The sequence below is a fragment of the Canis aureus genome, chromosome 13 (genome assembly GCF_053574225.1).
Source record: "Canis aureus isolate CA01 chromosome 13, VMU_Caureus_v.1.0, whole genome shotgun sequence".
NCBI classification, from domain to species: domain Eukaryota; kingdom Metazoa; phylum Chordata; class Mammalia; order Carnivora; family Canidae; genus Canis; species Canis aureus.
Window position 1 is genome coordinate 41,777,246 of NC_135623.1, and position 18,688 is coordinate 41,795,933.

At 38.8% G+C, this 18,688-nt stretch overlaps 3 protein-coding genes across 10 annotated transcripts in view; 1 reads left to right on the forward strand and 2 right to left on the reverse strand.

Moving 5' to 3' along the window:
* The window catches only part of FGD6 (FYVE, RhoGEF and PH domain containing 6), a 111,498-nt gene extending 107,890 nt beyond the window's left edge, over positions 1–3,608 (reverse strand). The window contains exon 1 of one of the 2 annotated variants that reach the window (XM_077845852.1): positions 3,380–3,608. In XM_077845852.1, the coding sequence (XP_077701978.1) occupies positions 3,380–3,395 (16 nt within the window). In that variant the 5' untranslated portion in view covers positions 3,396–3,608. The remainder of the gene's footprint in view (positions 1–3,379) is intronic. The other variant, XM_077845853.1, reaches the window with a different exon arrangement.
* A 297-nt stretch (positions 3,609–3,905) lies between these two features.
* Positions 3,906–18,688, forward strand: part of VEZT (vezatin, adherens junctions transmembrane protein) — a 74,289-nt gene continuing 59,506 nt past the window's right edge. For 6 of the 7 annotated variants that reach the window (XR_013350765.1, XM_077845856.1, XM_077845857.1 and 3 more), the window contains exon 1: positions 3,906–4,051. Coding sequence is in view for 5 of the 7 variants with exons in the window: in XM_077845856.1 (XP_077701982.1) it covers positions 4,016–4,051 (36 nt within the window). In the remaining 2 variants the exon portion in view is untranslated. The remainder of the gene's footprint in view (positions 4,052–18,688) is intronic. The other variant, XM_077845861.1, reaches the window with a different exon arrangement.
* The window catches only part of LOC144282345 (uncharacterized), a 119,318-nt gene continuing 117,959 nt past the window's right edge, over positions 17,330–18,688 (reverse strand). Inside the window, exon 12 of the mRNA XM_077845877.1 lies at positions 17,330–18,180. The gene's annotated coding sequence lies outside the window, so the exon portion shown is untranslated. The remainder of the gene's footprint in view (positions 18,181–18,688) is intronic.

Consider the following 18,688-nt stretch of genomic DNA (forward strand, 5'->3'; position numbering starts at 1 on the left):
TTTCCCTGTGTGATTTTTCTTCAGTATAATTTTGTCAGTCTTTACCACTAAAAGGCAAGCTCCAGGAAAGGAGGCATTTTAACACATTGCTTTATCCCCAATGCTGAAATTAGGGCCTGGGAATAGTGAAAGCTACCACAAATATACATACCCTTTAATATGCCTCAGTAACAGGATATTTCTTTTAAAAAAAAAAATCAGTATCCATTTAAATGTAGAATAATATTTTGAAAAGTTAGCAGGAATCAACTTCAATAGGATTACTGAATAAATTTTTAATTCTTAGCGAGAGCAAGTGTTTAAGTCACTGATACAGCAATATCCCGAACCCTTTCTTAGTAGTAGTATTTGGTGGCTCTATTTCGAAAGAAACACAAAACTCAAAAAATAACAATCCGTTATATTACAGTCTGCTCCTATGTCACTCTTGAAGTAAGTGCATGATGTTTGGAAATGCACCCAGTACCTTTGGATCTTAATACTGTATCAACATTTATACCCAAAAGCTGTAGAGCAAAGCAGCACATCTTTTATTTACACAGCTGTTTGGCTCCAGGGAAAAATAAGGTAAGAAAGTAAAGCACTGGTACCATTTTACTATTACAAACATACTCGTCATCTGTTACACACAAATGGCTGTGGTTCACGTGCACACTTTCTCAGCTATTGGACCAGCCAAAAGGCAAAGCACAGGCATTAATGAGGCTGTATGTGTTTTAAACATAAATATGAAAAATACACTGATAAATATCTTTTTCATATACTGACTAGAATAATTCTAAAATATTATTGGCCTACTCATTCACAGATGCAGAAAACAAAACAAGCTCTTCTTCAGGATACACATAAGTCAGATGTTCTACAATACTTTATTTTAGCATTTATCTTATTTTTAAAAACTAAGCCAATCAAAAAAAAAAAAACTAAGCCAATCATCTCAAATACCACAGATTAGATTCAATATAAACAAACATCCTCTCCAATCACGAATAGTATCCCTAAAGTTTTTTTTTTTATCCCTAAAGTTTTAGTGAAATTCATTATTGTACCAAAAAAGCATCATAAAGAGCTTGTAAGAATGATAAGCATATAATAATATAAGAATGGAATGGAAATAAAGCCTCAATTCTCTTCCATATTCTTCATTTAGAGATGAGAAAGAATTATAAAAAAATCTTAACAGATGGGTGAACAAAAAGGTAGTTAATGCTTCTCAGCAAATCAGGCTAGAAACCAACTAACTCAGCTAAACACAGGAAGTGTTCCTCTTTTATTTTATTTTATTTTTTTAAAGATTTTATTTATTTACTCATAGACAGAAAGAGAGGCAGAGGGAGAAGCAGGCTCCACGCAGGGAGCCCGATGTGGGACTTGATCCTGGGGCTCCAGGATCACACCCCCGGCTGCAGGCAGCACCAAACCACTGTGCCACCGGGGCTGCCCAGTGCTCCTCTTTTAAACACCACAAAAATATCTGTGGATTTCTTTAATTGTAAAGTTGATAAAATATAAAAATAGCCTGCATTATCCTAGGGTAATTCAAATGAAAGAATCATAAACTTCCAGACTGACTCCTAGATCAGATTTACACATCTAAATGTCAACTTAAATGCTTCTGTACCTGTTCATTATAAACTATTAGGTCTAGAATTGAAAATAATACATTTAAGGTATGAACATTTTAAATGTGTTTGACATTCCAAAGGAGGGGAGAGTTAAAAATGGCTGGAAAGATTTTTATTTTTTAATTTTTTTAAAGATTTTTTTAATGTATATATTCATGAGAAAGAGAGAGAGAGAGAGACAGGCAGAGACACAGGCAGAGGGAGAAGCAGGCTCCATGCCAGAAGCCTGACAAGGGACTTGATCCCGGGTCTCCAGGATCAGGCCCTGGGCGGAAGGCAAGCGCTAAACCGCTGAGCCACCCAGGGATCCCCTGGAAAGATTTTTAAATATCCAACGACTTTAAGTTTAAAGTAACTGGACTGGGTCAGTAATAAAGAAAAATTGAAAGGTGAGGCACAGAAACTTAAGACGAAAATAGTTCACCTTAAGTAGAAGGTCTCCCCTTAGTAAGAAAAAGGTAGTTTATAAATAACTCCCACAGTATATGATAACTCCTATACATACACACAGCATTAAAAAGGAAAGATTCTGTAACATCTTCACGAATACTTCACTCCTTTCTTCTTATTTTTATTGGCTAACTTCTTGCCTTGTTGGTTGTAATCTGATTACGTCTAGCAATGCAATACTCCAATATATCTGTTTTAGGAATAATACAGATCAGAACATTTAGAGTGCTGTTTGACAGTTTCGAGTTGCAGGAATTTAAAACAAATGCCAAGAAAAGCAAAGAAAAATTAATCATACTGAAGTGCTGATTCTAGAAGTAACTTTGAAGGAAAGCCTTACACCACTTTACTATAATACTTCTAATAAAGATGTATTTCTTCCAACGTGGGCAAAAACGTAAAGAAGAAAACAAAAAAACCCGCAAAAGTTCATGTATTATTGAGTTCTGGTTTAAAAATCAACCTATGTTCTTATAAAGTGATTTTCATACTAATTAGCAATGACTCTGCTAATTATATTTGGAAACTAAGAACTGCTCCTTAAGACTGTTTAGAAAAATACGTGGAGAATTGCTCAAAATCCACACAAAGGTAAATCACAGGCTTTGTCAATTGGATGAAGAGGAAGGACTATGCAAGGCAGACAGAAAATGAGGCTTCGTTTACACGAACCAGGTAGAAATAGGGGGAAAAAAATCCATAAAAACTGGGTAAAGATGAGAAGAAGAAAAAAATCGCCATCGACAATTCTACTTCTTGCTTCTCAGGTAAGAGGAAAAACCGACCGGGACAGGAGGGAGTCCCAGGGTCTAAACTCCTCCGTCTACTAAGGAAGGGGCCAGGGCTTCCAGGGGATGGATACTGGGTTCACAGCGACCCGGCACAGGGGCCGAGTTCAATACTCCGGGAACACTGCCCTTCCCTAGAATAACCGATTGCTTAACACAGGAATCTAAACTCCTTTGACACGCAAAGCACCGTCCCCCAAACTCGAGGAGCGACGAGCCAGTGTTCCCCGCTCCCAGGTCTTGATTCACCTGGCGCGGAGAGCTCCCAGCGCGGCGGGGCTCCGCGTTTAAAGGGCGGTCCCAGGAGCTACGCGATTGCCAAGCAGCCCCTCTCCGCAGGAAGGGACGAGAAAGCCCGGCAGCACACGCCGTCCGCTCAGCACTCGCACGGCCCTCGGGAGAGGTAGGGCGGGGGCCCCGCCGTTAACCCCCCGGTGAGGAGAAAGTTGCTCCAGAGCCACGACCCGCCGCGTTCGCTGCAAACTTTCCAGCCGCAGCGCGAGCGCCGTCACTTACCGGCGGCAGAAGTCATGATTCCCCGCGCAGCTCGCTTCCCCGCTCGCCCCTTCAATCCCTGCTCCTCTTACAGTCCATTGTTTCAAGAGTTTGGGCAGAAGAGAAAAGCCTCCACGGCGCCCGCATTCCGTCCCGCGGCCCCGCGGCGCAGCTGGAGCGCCGCACAAAGGACGCGGCCGGCTCCCGGGGCCCGGCGACGCTCCCGGGCGCGAGCCGCAGGCGGCGGGCGGGCACGAGCGCCAGTCAGCCGAGCTCCAGACGGACGGCCAGGCGCGGGCACGAGCAGGGCTCACCGCGGCTCCGCCGGCGCGTGCTCCTCTCCAGCTCCAAAAAAAAAAAAAAAAAAAAAATCAGTGCTCCTGGCGCCCCCTGTTAGTCGCGGCCGTAAAAGGCGGACAAAAGCTCCAGCCTCCTCCAATCAGCGGGCGTGAGCTTCCTCCCGCTCCCGCCCCTCCCGCCCACACGCTCAACCTCTGCTCCAATAAGCGGTCGTGAAAAGGGGGCGTGGGCTGCGCGGCCTGCTGGGAATTGTAGTTTTGTGGACAGACGCGACGGTCTGTTGCAGACGCCGGGGTGCCGCCTGCTCTCCCGCCTTCATTTCCCATCGTGCTGAGGCGGGTGGCATGGCGGAGAAGGATGACACCGGAGTTTGACGAAGAAGTGGTTTTTGAGGTAAGGGGAAAATGGCGGTGGGTATGGATTGCCTTTGTTTGAGAAGGACGCGGGGTAAGGCGAAGGGCAGATCCCAGGAGAAGGGATCGGGTGACGCTCCTACCCGCCTCGGGCATCGAATCTCGGCGATTTCTGGGCCTAGTGTGGGTCGCAGCCTGACAGGTGTAGCCCCAGGCACGGTCGCCGCGGCAATCTCCGCCTCAGGCCCGCCCAGAATTCCCAGCTGGGGCCCCGTTGCTAGGCCCGCGCACCGGAGCCCTGCCCGCTCCTTCCCGGGAGATGACTATGCCGCGGGGGTTCAGCGCCCGGGTGGGGCGGGGCCCGATCGTGCATTTTTTGGATACTCCTCAATACAACTTAGCCTCCCCCCTTTTTCGTCCCGGATTTTTTGGGTCTGTCTCCAGAAGTGCCGCAGGTCACGGTTCACAGTCGAGGCGTGGCCCTCGTAATGAAGGCAGCAGGTGCTAGTTTTCTAACACGTTTTAAAATCTGTGTGTGGGATCTACCGAGAATGATTAGGACCGAGGCATCTCAACATCTAGGTGCCATTCTTTTGTCCTTTGCTGTTGCGCTAGGTGTAGCCAGCTCTCCTGACGCGAGGCTCTGGGTGTGAGTGCTTTTGTGTGGGACTATTTTAAGACGTTCTCTGCCATCTTGAATGAAAAAAAAAGAAAAGAAAAAAAAAAAAACACCACCAACAACAAACAGGCGAGTGTTTTTGTTGCCATTTGTCTATCAGATCCAGGTGAAAGCTTACATCCAGTGTAGATCTATTGCACGTATGTAGGCTTTAGGTTTCCTCATCCAACCAGATTTTTTTAAATTAAAGAAAAAAAAAAGGAATGACCCATTCCAAACAGTGGGAAAAGGTAGGCATTAAACTGCAGAGTGATAAATGGTGAAATATGTATAAACTGTCATTGGAGGATTGATGTGGAAACGGCAGTCTGTTCTTGTGAGAGGCTACACCCAGTACGTGATATCGGAGGTAAGCCTTGAACTATGAATCGGATTAGAACGAAAGGAGAAAATGCACTACCGGGAAAGAGAACTGAACATGCCAGGGTTAGGAGGTGTGAGAGGACCTGGTATGGATTTTTTCAGGGGCATGAGTGTGGAGGGTCGCTATCTAAAGGGGTTTGATGTGGCTAGAATGTAGAGGTAGTGGAAGATAAGGCCATTTTATTTACCAAAATGAAGAATCTGGATTTGAGGAGCACATTTGGGAAGGCAAGTGTCTGAATTTCGGAAAGGAGAGAAGAAATAATGGAATAATGGCTTGGATAGGGAATTCTTAGAATTAAAGGTAAAATCAAGGAAAACAGTTACAGATTGAATGTGGGAGATGAAGGAGACAAAAATCTAGGTTGCTCAGGGTAAAGAAAACTGGGCAGCTGTTATTTTTTTTACCCTATATTTTCTTAGATTTATGAATATAATAGTAATGGATGCTCAAAAATATTTCATTGTAGGGCAGTGCGGGTGGCTTAGTGGTTTAGCGCCGCCTTCCGCCCAGGGCCTGATCCTGGAGACATGGGATCGAGTCCCACGTCCGGGCTCCCTGCGTGGAGCCTGCTTCTCCCTCTGCCTGTGTCTCTGCCGAGCTCGCTCTCTCCCTCTCTCCCTCTCTCTCCCTCCCTCTCCCCCTCCTCCTCTCCGTGTCTCTCATTGATAAATAAATAAAATCTTAAAAAAAAATTTCATTGTAGAAAATAAGCTATAGAATTAAAATCATCCTTTATCCTATCACCCAAAGATGGCCCCTATTAGTATTATAGTACTGTTACAGACTTTTTAAAAGCAAATGTATATTTAATGTTTGATATTTTTTAAAACAAAAGGTATCATACCACATAGAATTTTGTATGTATTTTTAACTTAAATTCATCATGATTCTTTATTCATTACTGAAAACATTATTAATAATTTAATAATATTATGTATGTGTATTATAATTTAACCATTTTCCCATTTTGGATAATTATATTGTTTTAAAATACATTGTAATAACACTGATATGATTACATCTTTAACTGCAACTCTGATTTTTCCTTAGAATAATTTCTAGAAGTGAAACTAATTGGTCAGTTTTTTAAAACTTATAGAGAAATAAGAGAAAGGTTATACTAATTTATATTTCCACTAGGAATAAGAATATTCATTTCACCAAATGCTCAGCAATGGTTTTTTTTTTTTTTTAAATTTATGATAGTTACAGAGAGAGAGAGAGGGAGGGAGGCAGAGACACAGGCAGAGGGAGAAGCAGGCTCCATGCACCGGGAGCCCGATGTGGGATTCGATCCCGGGTCTCCGGGATCACGCCCTGGGCCAAAGGCAGGCGCCAAACCGCTGCGCCACCCAGGGATCCCTTTAGTTTCTTTTAATCTTTGCTAATTTGATGTGGAAAAATAGCATTCCATTGTTCTAATTTATATTCTGTGCATTTATTGGAACCATTTAAATTTCTTTGCATGTTTCTCTTTCTATTTTTTGTCTACTTTCCTATTGGATGCCAGCTTCTTTTTTTTATTTTTATTTTTTATTTTGGAGGAGGGAGAGACAGAGCATCTTCGACAGGGTCCATGCTCAGCATGGAGCCAGAAGCCTGAAGCAGAGCTCAGTCTCACGATCCTGAGATCATGACTGAGCCCAAATCAGGAGTCCCATCACTTAACCAACTGAGCCACCCAAGCACCCTTGGATGCTAGTTTCTTAAAAATTGGTTTGCAGGGGCTCTTGGTTGGCTCATTCAGTTAAGCACGTGACTCTTGGTTTCAGCTGGGATCATGATCTCGTGGTGGTGGGATGGAGCCCCCAAGTTTTGCTCAATGCGGTGTCTTCTTCAGGTCCAACTCCCCCTCTGCTCTGCTCCTCATGGTCATTGGCTTCTTCTCTCTCTGTATTTCTCAAATAAATAAATAAGATATTTTTTCAAAAACAATGATTTGCAAAAAAACAAGCATAAGTTCTTCAAGTGTTACTTAGCCTTATTACACTTATAGAAAATTGTTTCTAGTTTGCTGTTTGTTTTTTGTCATATAAGCTTTACTGAAGCATAATATGCATAAGTGTACAAATCATAAATGTGCAGATTGACAAGTTTTGACGTGTTAAATACACCCATGTGACCAACAGCCAAATCAAGAAACAACAACACCAGCACACCAGAAGCTACCTTTTATTTTCTGTGGGTTTTGCCCACCTCAGAGATAACCATTATTCAGACTTGTAATAACTTATTTTGTCTATTTTTATACTTTATACACTGTGCAATTCCATTTGTATATGCTTTTTTAGACTGACTTTATTTTTGCTCTGTGGTCTTGTTAGATTCATCCATATTGTCATATGAGCATTTTTATTTCTCCATAGTATTCCATATGAGTGACAACTTTTTAATCCATTCTGCTGTTCTAGTTTGGGCAGTTTCCAATTTGGGACTCTTCTAGCTAGCGTTGCTTAATATATATGTTTTGTTGAATGTCTTTATTTTATTTTATTTTATTTTATTTTATTTTATTTTATTCATTTGAGAGAGAGAGAACAAGTGGTGGGGAGGAGCAAAGGAAGAGAGAGAGATCAGGAAGCCCAATGTGGGGCTCAATCCCGGGACCCAGAGATCATGACCTGAGCTGAAGGCAGAGATGCTTAATTGACTGAGCCACCCAGGCGCCCCTTGTTGACAATATTTCTGTTGAGTATATACTTAGAAGTAGAATTACTGAGTCATGGGAAATGCACCTGTTCACCTTTTGTAGATATTGCTAAATATTATTCCAACCTAGTTGTACCAGTTTATACTCCTGCCAGCAGTATGTATATAAGAGGTCTGGTTGCTCTACATCCTCACCAACACTTGGTAATGTCAGTCTTTCTTGTTACTATTCTGGTTGTGTCTTCTGGTGTATTCTTTTGCTTTCAATTTGCATTTTCCTGATAAGGAAACTGAGTCTTTTTATATGTTTATGAGCCCACCCTATGTATCTATCCACTTTTGTAAAGCCAGTTCAAACTGTGTATTTTTCAATTGTGTTATGTCTTTCACTGTTGAAGGGGGTTCTTTACATAATACTGGATATAGGGTTCCCCGAATGGCTCAGTGGTTGAGCATCTGCCTTTGGCCCAGGGCGTGATCCTGGAGACCCAGGATTGAGTCCCACATCAGGCTTCCTGCATGGAGCCTGCTTCTCCCTCTGCCTGTGTCTCTGCCTCTCTCTCTCTCTCTCTCTCTCTCTTTCTCTCTCTGTCTCTCATGAATAAATAAATAAGTTAAAAAAATAATACTGGATATAAGTCTTTTGTTGGATATATGCACCTCAAATATCTCAGAATGTGTGTGGCACTCTCTTAATAGTGTCTTTTAATGAACAGAAGCTCTTAGCTTTATTATAATCCGATTAAACCTTTTTCTTTTGTGGTTAGTGCTTTTAAAGAAATATTTGCCTACTTTAAGGTTAGGTATTTTCTCTGAAAGTTTTATTTTACCTTTTGCATTTAGATCATCCATCTGGAACTGATTTTTACATGGTATGAAGTAAAGGTCAACATTTTTCTTCCCGAATGGATGTCCAGTTAACCTGACATTTGTGCAGCAGACCATTCTTTCTCCCACTGAACTACCTACTATGTTGCCTTTGTAATAAATCAGGATACCTTGTATGTGTAGCTCTGTTTCTGGATGTTCTCTTTTCCATTGGTCAATTTGACCATCCTTGTGCCATAACATGTTATTTTAATCAGTGTAACTTTATAGTAGGTCTTAGTGTCTGGTAGGATAAACCTTTCAGCTTTATTTTCCTCCAGGGTTGCTTTGGTTATTTCATATTTGGTCCTTTGCATTTCCAAATGAATTTTAGAATCAGCCTATCAATTTCAATTAAGAAAAAAACCTACTGAGATTCTGACTGGGATTGCTTTGAATCTGTATTTTGATTTGGAAAGACTCACTATCTTTAAAATACTGGATCTTTCAATCCATGAACACTTCACTGCATACCTTCTAAAAGAGGCAGGTTCCCATCTCTGTGCTCTTGAACTGATTTTACAACAGGGAATATAAGAGAGGAAAATAATTTTCCCTCTATCCTTCTGAATTCTTGACTGAGACCCCTGGTAATAAAAGATAACATTAACAAGAAAAAACAAAGTTTATTAACATGTATAATAAACCTTGCACCCTTGGGAGATTCTGTTAAAAACCAGAGCTGGACAGTGTTTAAAGCAGTAAAAACATTTTAATTCCAACTATCACAGTAGGAGAAAAGAGACTGCAGTGCAGAACCAGGCTTAATTACAAATATAGCATGGGCAAGTAGGAATTTAATTACTAAGAGGAAACACTGGGGTGCGAGGGGTTTTTGGTTAAACTGATTAGGATTCTTCCTGAAGACAGGCCAGGGGGTGGGAGACATCAACCGGGGAGGGGCAAGGATGGTGATAAAAGATGAGGAACCCAATATCATATCAAGGTTGTTAATGCTTATGAAGCTGAAAACACATGATCATGATCATAAGCAACAACATAAGAATCAGGAAACCATCACAACTGCCTCTCAATAACCCACAAAACTGGTACAGTGGTACTGGAACTTGAAATCTATCCACTGTCTCTATACAACTGCCTCTGCATTACCAAAAAGCTGGTAACACATATAAGAAGGAAGGACAATGGGAAGGGAAGGGAAGAAAGGAAAAAAAGAAGAGAGAAAGAAAAAGCCCAATTTATATCTAGCACCCTAGCTGCAAGGTAATTTGGGAAATTTTACTTACATTTAGCTTTCCTGTCTCTTTATTTCCTGTCTCTTTAATATAAGACTCACACTTATAAAGCAGGAAGATAGAATGGAGGTTGAACAAACTAGTCTATCATATCCATCATAGGACCTAACCTCTCCTCTGAAGAAAATCTGACTGGATATTTTTGGTGTATTTGTTTTAATAGTGTTATTTTAATGACTTTCAGAGTCAGAAATCAGACTCATTTATATCTTAAGACATACTCAGAATGTCATACTACATTAACATTAAAATCTTAAATTTAGGTAAAGCAAAATTTTGGAAAGTATTCCAAATACATCCTTTCCCTACTTAAAATTCTTTAAGTATCTTGACTTTTTAAAATATTTTATTTATTCATAAGAGACACAGAGAAAGAGAGGCAGAGGAGAAGCAGGCTTTCTGTGGGAAGCCTGATGCAGAACTTGATCCCAGGACCTAGGGATCATGACCTGAGCTAAAGGCTGATGCTCAACCACTGAGCCACCTAGATGCCCCAAGTATCTTGATTTAATATCAATTTCCTGTAGTATTCATAAGCCTACTGTCTTTTCTTATCATTCTGGTCCAGAAATCACCCTTGAGTTATGCTAGTCTGGGTGGTCTAGGAGTGCACTGAAAGATGGTGTAGTAGAGGAATTAAGAAAGGAAAAGAAGAGTGAGATTCCCAGGTCCAGGTCCAGTCCTTGCCCGAGAATCTGACCACCTTCATTTTATTAGTACTAGATTCCATATATATGTTCAAAGTTATTAATTCCAGTATCTTTGAGCCTAACTACCCCAAAAGGCTCCAGTGGAAAGGACAGCATAACCTCAGACTCAGACCTCTCAGGCTGAACAAAGTTTAGAAAATGATGAGCAGCATATCTAACATGATACTGCTAAGCAAAATAAATACAGAAATACCAGTATCATCATTTTACTCTGTAATTGTTATCTCTAAGATGTTTTGAGAGTAGGAAGTCTGTTGACCTCAGGCAGGTGTTAAAAATTTCTGATGTTGCCTTTTTGTAGCTTTCATATTTTTTCATTATAAATTTATTGCAGAAACTTTGAATCAGGCATCCTCTTTTAAATCCTTCCACTCCCAGAGGGAAGAGTACCTGAAAATAAGAACATTTTATCTGAAGGACAAATATTTCTGCCTCTTTGCATAATTTGTAGTGCATCTAAACCATTTCTTTGTAACTTCCCGTATAGGGACAAAGTCGTCCGCTGAGATCTTTATTCCACATTTCTGTATGTAGTAACCTTACTTTCTGTAGTTGAACTCTTTTTGGTGTTTGTTGAAATTCATTCTCTTTTCCTTTGTTAATTACTGAGAAAGCTAATTTTTGCCCCTTATATGGATTTCTTTCCCTCATGCATACTTCTCAGTAAATTATTGTTAACTCTGTTGGGAGTATGGTCAGGTTTATATCCCTGCCCTCCATCCCCACACTAATCAATCAGATAAACGTGAAATGGGTCTCACAGTACCTTGCACATTTAAAAGTACTTTAAAAAATCCTCTCATAGGGTACCCAGGTGGCTTGGTTAGTTGAATGTCCAACTCTTGATTACAGCTCAGGGTCCTGTGATCAAACTTTGCCTTGGGCTCTTCGCGGAGCTTGCTTAGGGTTCTTTCTCTGCCTTCCCTCATGCTTGCTCTGTCTCTGTCTCTCTCTTTCTATTTTTTAAAAAATCCTCTCTTACTCGATTCTCCTATCTTTATATTATTTTTATAATTTATATTTTATATTTTAATTTTTTATATTTTAATTCCAATACCCTTTATATTTTTATAGGTTGTTATACATCTCAAAAGAACATTAAGGCATTTTTTATAAGTATCATTTGTAGATTCTTTCCTTCTTGCATTATTGATTTAATTAATGGAAGTAAGTTGTTTTTGTGAATGTATACATTGACAGTATTTGCTATTTTGATAATGGAGTTACTGTCGGGATAAAATTTAAGGCATTGTATTATTTTATTTTCACTTAAAATGTATCTTCAGTTTTCTGTAGTACATTAAGCTCCACAATTGTATTATATAAAATATTCTATTTCTGAATAGTAGCTGAGATTGAAAGCATAGTAAAATTCATGCTTTCGTCACTATCTGTAATAGAAAAAATACTTATTAATGGAGTTATTAAATTAGAACCTTATTGACATAAAGGATTAATATTAAGGCCAAAGCTAATTTATTACCAGATGTACAATAATGTTTGTTTAACATGAATTATAAAAATTATTCTTGGAAAACAAGTCTTTGCTTTTTTCTGTATGGGTCCTGTTGTTTCTTTCATTTTGGCTTCACATATCCTCAGAGCTCTAATAAAGATTTTAACATTTAAAAAAATAAAACCAATGAAACAGAACAGATTTGGGGCAAAAAAAAAATACTTTAACATTTTTTTTTAAAATACAAGCATTCTGGGACACCTGGGTGGCTCAGCCTTTGAGCATCTCCCTTCGGCTCAGGTCGTGATACTGGGGTCCTGAGATTGAGTTCTGAGTCCCACGTCGGGCTCCCTGCGGGGAGCCTGCTTCTCCCTCTGCCTGTATCTCTGCCTCTCTCTCTCTCTGTCTCTCATAATAAATAAATAAAATATAAAAAAAAATACAAGCATTCTAAAACATAGTAAGTAGGTCTCTTATTTGTTTTTTTGTATTTATTAAAAGTTTATTTTAATTTGCATTTATTAGAAGTTTATTTGCATTTATGCAAGTTTCTTTGTCTCAAGTTATGGTATAAAATGCTTAAATTATTTTTATGGTTGTCTTGGTATTTTACATAGTTCTATTAAAGGCTTTCGTTTTTTTTTAAGTTTTTTATTTAATCTCTACACCCAACATGGAGTTTGAACTCGCAACCCTGAAATCAAGAGTTGTATGGTCTTCCTGCTGAGCCAGACAGGCACCCCAAAGGCTTTCATTTTTTAAAAGCATTGTAGAGGGGCACCTGGGTGACTCAGTTGGTTAAGCATCTGCCTTCTGCTCAGGTCATGGTCCTGAGGTCCTGGGATTGTGTCCAGAGTCAGATTCCCTGCTTAGCAGGGAGCTTGCTTCTCCCTCTTCCCCCGCCCCCACCCCAGCTGCTCGTGCTTTCTGTCCCTATCTCTCTCTCTCTCTCTCAAATAAATAAATAAAATCTTTAAAAAATAAATAAAAAATAAAAGCATTGGAGAAAGGGGACTAGACTAGTAGTCAGGAGACTGACATTAATTAGCAATGATATCTTGAATGAATCACTTAATTTCTCTAAAATTTGCTTCCCATTATAAAGGAGTTATACCAGATCATCCTTTAATATTAAATTTTTCTCAAATCTCATAGGTTGAATAAATGAGAGTAAACCCTTAGAGTCTTCCATTAATTAGGAAATACAGAAAGAGGGATCCCTGGGTGGCGCAGTGGTTTGGCGCCTGCCTTTGGCCCAGGGCGCGATCCTGGAGACCCTGGATCGAATCCCACGTCAGGCTCCCGGTGCATGGAGCCTGCTTCTCCCTCTGCCTGTGTCTCTGCCTCTCTCTCTCTCTCTCTCTCTCTCTGTGACTATCATAAATAAATAAAATAAAAAAAAAAATAAAGGAAATACAGAAAGAAATTCTGCTCATTTCCAGTCCTTTTTTAGATCAAAAACCTTTACTCAGTTTTAGTTTTCCTGGTTCTGTACCAGTGTTGCATAAGTTCCCAAAGTTGGGATTCTGTGGACTAATCTGTACCATTAATCTCTCTGACCTTTATTAAAGTGGGTTTTCCACTTCTGTATGTATCTTGCCCAGTCCTTTTAGTTTTACTTTTCCTTAGAGATTCTCTCTTTCGAATGAAAGGACTTAATGCATCATTTTGAGAGTTAAAATCTCTCCTTTATCTCTTAAGAGAACCACAAATTCTTTCTCCACTCTTTTTATTATCATTTGGGATAAGGAGAAAAAATAAGGTTGGATATGATCTAGTGATACCCAGATCTCATTTTAATGTTTATTGCATGCTCTTCTCACAGTGTGTTGCCAATGTGTTTGACCTCGTTCTAATTTTTGTCCTAAAGTAGTTAAATGAGTTTCACTTCCTTACTTTGCTTCTGCCATGCATTCAGTAAGTGCCCATTATATGCCAGTTGATTAACCAGATATTGAATGATATTAAGGATGGTGTCAGAACTGAGAGCACTCAATCCACCATTGCTATCTTCCTTTCCCTTAGTTAAGACCAAGTCACTGTCGCTCTTTATATTCAATCAAGTATATGAGCTGTTCAAGTCACTTTTCTCCCTTTGCATCTCTTCAGCTTTCTTTTGATGGATATGTTTTGTTTTGGACTAGATACTACTGTTCTTAAGTACATTTCTGCTTTTATATAGAAAAAATGTAGTTACTCTCTTTAAAACTTTTTGTTGTGTGTAACATTTCATGTAAGATTAATTGGATAGGATGCATTTTGATTGGGAAATTTTAGAAACCTGTAGCCAGGAGAATTTATATGTGTCTTACCTGCTGCTAGTTTTAAAAAAATGTTTAAGTTAAGACAAGTTTTAAGTAATATCCTTTAAAGGCATTTTTAAAACCCTATTCTTTCTATTACTTCTGCACTTACAGAGTAATACTGAGTGGCAATGAAGAAATTATGTTGAGGTTTTTTCAGAGAGCTGCTTCTGATAGGAAAATGCTTAGTAATGATGAAGACACACCCTCCAGTTCAGTGGCCATTTTGTAGTATAGCTCTTCTGGAGAAACAAGTGGGAACCATCAAAGAAAGAAGTGTATGGATCAAAAGAATATGGGCAAAAGGCAATAAATTTTTCATCTAGGTCCATTGGAGAAATTATAACTATGCTGTCCGTGAGTAGTTTATTTCATTAGTAGGACCAATTTTTATGGATGCTTTTAGCTTACTTAATCTTTTTTAGTTCTATGATTAGATTTTGCTTTGCTCATATTGAACAATGAAATTATGCTTGGATTCAAGGTTTTGGGTATAGTAATTTAGAATTTGTGTTGAAATGTGTAAACTCCAAAAAGTATTTCCTGTTATTTTATAATTAATCTTGCAAGGTACTTTTTTATGATATTACCTAGCTAAGGTTTAAGGTTGGGGGTGGAGGAGACAGTGAGCAGTTATGTTCAAATTATACTTTCTGGTTGTATACTGATTTAAAGATAAGTGAAAAGTCTAGAAATTCAGTATATTGGCAATATAATAGTAATGGGGAAATTTTTTTTTGGTAGGGTTTGTTAATTATGACAGTTTCAGTTCTTTATAACTAAAAGGGTCTTCATTAAAAATAGAGAAAATAGCTACCTTGTGTAATTTGGTAATGACAGTCTTCCTCATCAGCTTATTTTGTGGTGTTCTGCAGTTAGCCGGGAATAAATAAGGACATCGTAACAATTGACAATAGGAGTTCCTCCTATTCCATCATATTTTCCCAGAAAATTACTGTTCTATATGGGGTCATTACATTTAGTCCTATAGCTTTAAACTACATTCAATGATAAAAGACTTTTAAAATATTTTTAATAGCTAGTGAACAATCATTTCCGGGCAGATATTCTCCATCAAATTAAAGTTTATAGTATTTTCTTTTCTGAAGAAATTAAAAATGGATACAGATTTTTTAAAGAAAAGTTACCTTTAGGTAATTTGATGAATTCTGTTAACAAGGGAATGGAAACAAAGGCTTCTAGGTAAGCACAGGTTTATTGTAAGTTGAGGTCTTCATTAACAAAGTCTCTTCTCTGTTATAAAATTTCATGTCTCTGTGCTCATGCCTCCTGTCTCTTACTGCCTTAGTAGCTAACTGCCTTTTCCTCTTGGTTCTTGTGTTTCATACAGATTTGTAGAGATCAAATGACATCTGACAATAGTTAGCATTTTATCAGACCTAATAGTATGGCTTTGATACAGTACTAACATTTTAAATAATAAAACTGTGTGATAGTTGACTTGATCATTAATTTTGATGCAGAAAAGTGCACAGGATCATTCTATTCATTTGCTAAAATAACAGTTCAACACCTTTTATATCAGGCCTTATGCTGGGTACCTTTTTCCGAAGAAATAACGCATGAGTAGATTCTCATTATAAAAAAAAGTCAACAGGGATCCCTGGGTGGCGCAGCGGTTTGGCGCCTGCCTTTGGCCCGGGGCATGATCCTGGAGATCCGGGATCGAATCCCACATTGGGCTCCCGGTGCATGGAGCCTGCTTCTCCCTCTGCCTGTGTCTCTGTGCGCCTCTCTCTCTGTGACTATCATAAATAATAAAAAATAAAATAAAATAAAGATGACCTGAAAAAAAAAAAAAAAAAGTCAACACAGGGAAAGCATCAGCCCTCCCTTACCCTTCCTTCTCTTCCCCTGCTCCTCTTTTCTTCCCAGAAATAACCACTGTAACCAGTTACCTTCCAGATCATTTTCAGTGTGTTACATTCACTTATATATATGCAAATATGTATGCATAATACACATAGAAATGTTGTATAATTTGACTTTTTTATAATGTAAGTGGATTCTTAAATGGCTGCAGTAGTCAGTGTACTTGTATGTACATTTAAGCATTCTTTTATAACTATATCCATAAAATAGATAACTAGTTGAATTGCAAGGTCAATAGATATATTTTATAGATATACTCTCACTAATAGTGTATGAAGTATCTTTTCCTCATACCCTTGCCAACACTAAACACAATCAAACTTAACTGTTGCCAAGTACCAGATTAAAATTATGTATTTGAGTAGAGTCTAACATGTTTTTATTTATATTCACCCATTTGTATTTTTTCTTTGAACTGCCTCTTTATATCCTTTGCCCGTATTTTTAGTTTTTAATATTTTCTTATTGGATTATATGGTCTTACTGTAAATTAAGGAGATTAGTTTTATCATATGTTGACCATATTTTCTCTTCAGTGTCATAAGACTTGTTTTAAAAACCCAGTGAGCTGGGACACCCGGGTGCCTCAGCCTAAGGTTAAGCATCTACCTTTGGCTCAGGTCATGATCCAAGTCCCTGGATCGAAACCTGAACTCTGAACCCCACATTGGGCTTCCTGCTTGGTGGGGAGTCTGCTTCTCCCTCTCTCTCTGCTCCTCCCCCCTCTCGTGTTCTCTCTCCCTCACTCTCTCTAGTAAATAAATAAAATCTTAAAAAAAAAATACTCAATGAGCTGGACTTGAAAATAATTTGTAAAAATCAAGTACTATTGTTTTTATAGTCCCATGATTCTTCGCAGCTAGTTTCAAGGTATGTGAAATCTGAGGTAAATACATATGAATTATATAGCTCTTCGGAAGAGAAAAGATTGAAAATAAATGTAGATATTATCAGGGGAATTATGCTATATTAAATTTTTTGACTTAATCTGTTAGATAATTTTAAAATTTACAAGTCCAGTTTCTGGTTAAAAAAAAAAAAACTATACAAAATACTGTATTAGACTGAGTTAATGAATTTATTACTCTAAATATTTGCAATGTAGTGAAGTAAATAACAGCTTTGGCTCTGCTGGCCTGTGTATGTTCAAATCCTGAGTCTATCATTTACTATTTCTGTGACCTTGGGCAAGTTACTTGGGTCCCTATATGCCTTAGTTGCCTTTTATCTTAGAAGAGCTCTGTCTCATAAAGTCATTATAAAGATGAAACGAGTTAGTACATAAAAATGCTTAGAAATGTGCCTGGCACAATGTAGGTACTCAGTAAATGTTTGGTGTTGCTGTTGTTTAGGAGGAATTAATGGGAAGAAAATCAACCAAACAGATGTGAACTGACATTGATGATTCCTTTGTGAGGAAAAAAAGTGCATCTCAGTAGTATCAAACAGAATTAACATCCTCCTCTGACATCTCCATACCAGAGCTAAACACTGCTGTCACCTAAGAAATAGCCTGGCAGAGCAGGTCAGGGACCATTTCCAAACTCCCACTACTGAGGACTCGCAAAGCCTGTGGGAAACTGCAGCACTGGAATACTTGTTTGTGTTTGTGTGATCTTGATCATATCGGCTCTGTCACCTTTGGTGACTGGATTTCTAAATTGGTAATCTGTTGCCTATTGATTATTTTTCTTCCTTGCGTTTATACCTGAAATTTTCCCTTTGATTTCTGCCTAAATTATTCCCAATTGCTACTTTATTAACTCTAGACTAATAAATATAGAACTCGCTTAAGGACGAGTAAACAGAAAAATCATGGAGCCTGGAGATCATAAAAACAATTCTATAAAGATTTGGAGTTGCCACTCTCCAAAATATATTCACAGAAGGAAAAAAAAACCCAGATTTGTGCATCCAGATTCAAGTGACCATAGTTCTTTGAAATTTAAAGCCACCAGTGAAAGGGGAATAATTTGAGATGAGGACAACCTGAAGAAAAGAAAAAATATGACTCAGTTAAAAATTGTACCATGCAGAATCAGCATTTTGAACCTTACAGAATATAAAATCTGATATATAAGTATGTTAACCATGTCTTTTACTTTCTGTATTCTCATGCATTTATCATCTCAGGGCCTCTCTAACCTGGGAGGGACAGCTTCTCCCAGAGTTAACCGGTTCTTCCCAAGAGACAGCGAACTATTCTTCTAGATTATACATCTCTCACCTGGCCACAATGTACCTACCCTAATCATCCCAAGGGTGAGGTACCAGACCCTACTAGGAACAGCCTCTATGCTTCAGAGCCTGTTGAAATTATTCAAACTAGTCAGTCTTAAATCTGCTTGCCTTGCCTTCCCCTTCATTTCCAAAGAAACCACAATAAAGGCTCTGGTCCATAATTTCCTCCCCTCTCCTATCCTGACCAGTCCTGGTGCTGCCCACTGTGTCATATTTTCCCTTCAAAAGATGGTCTGCCTCCATCTTTTGAGACCTG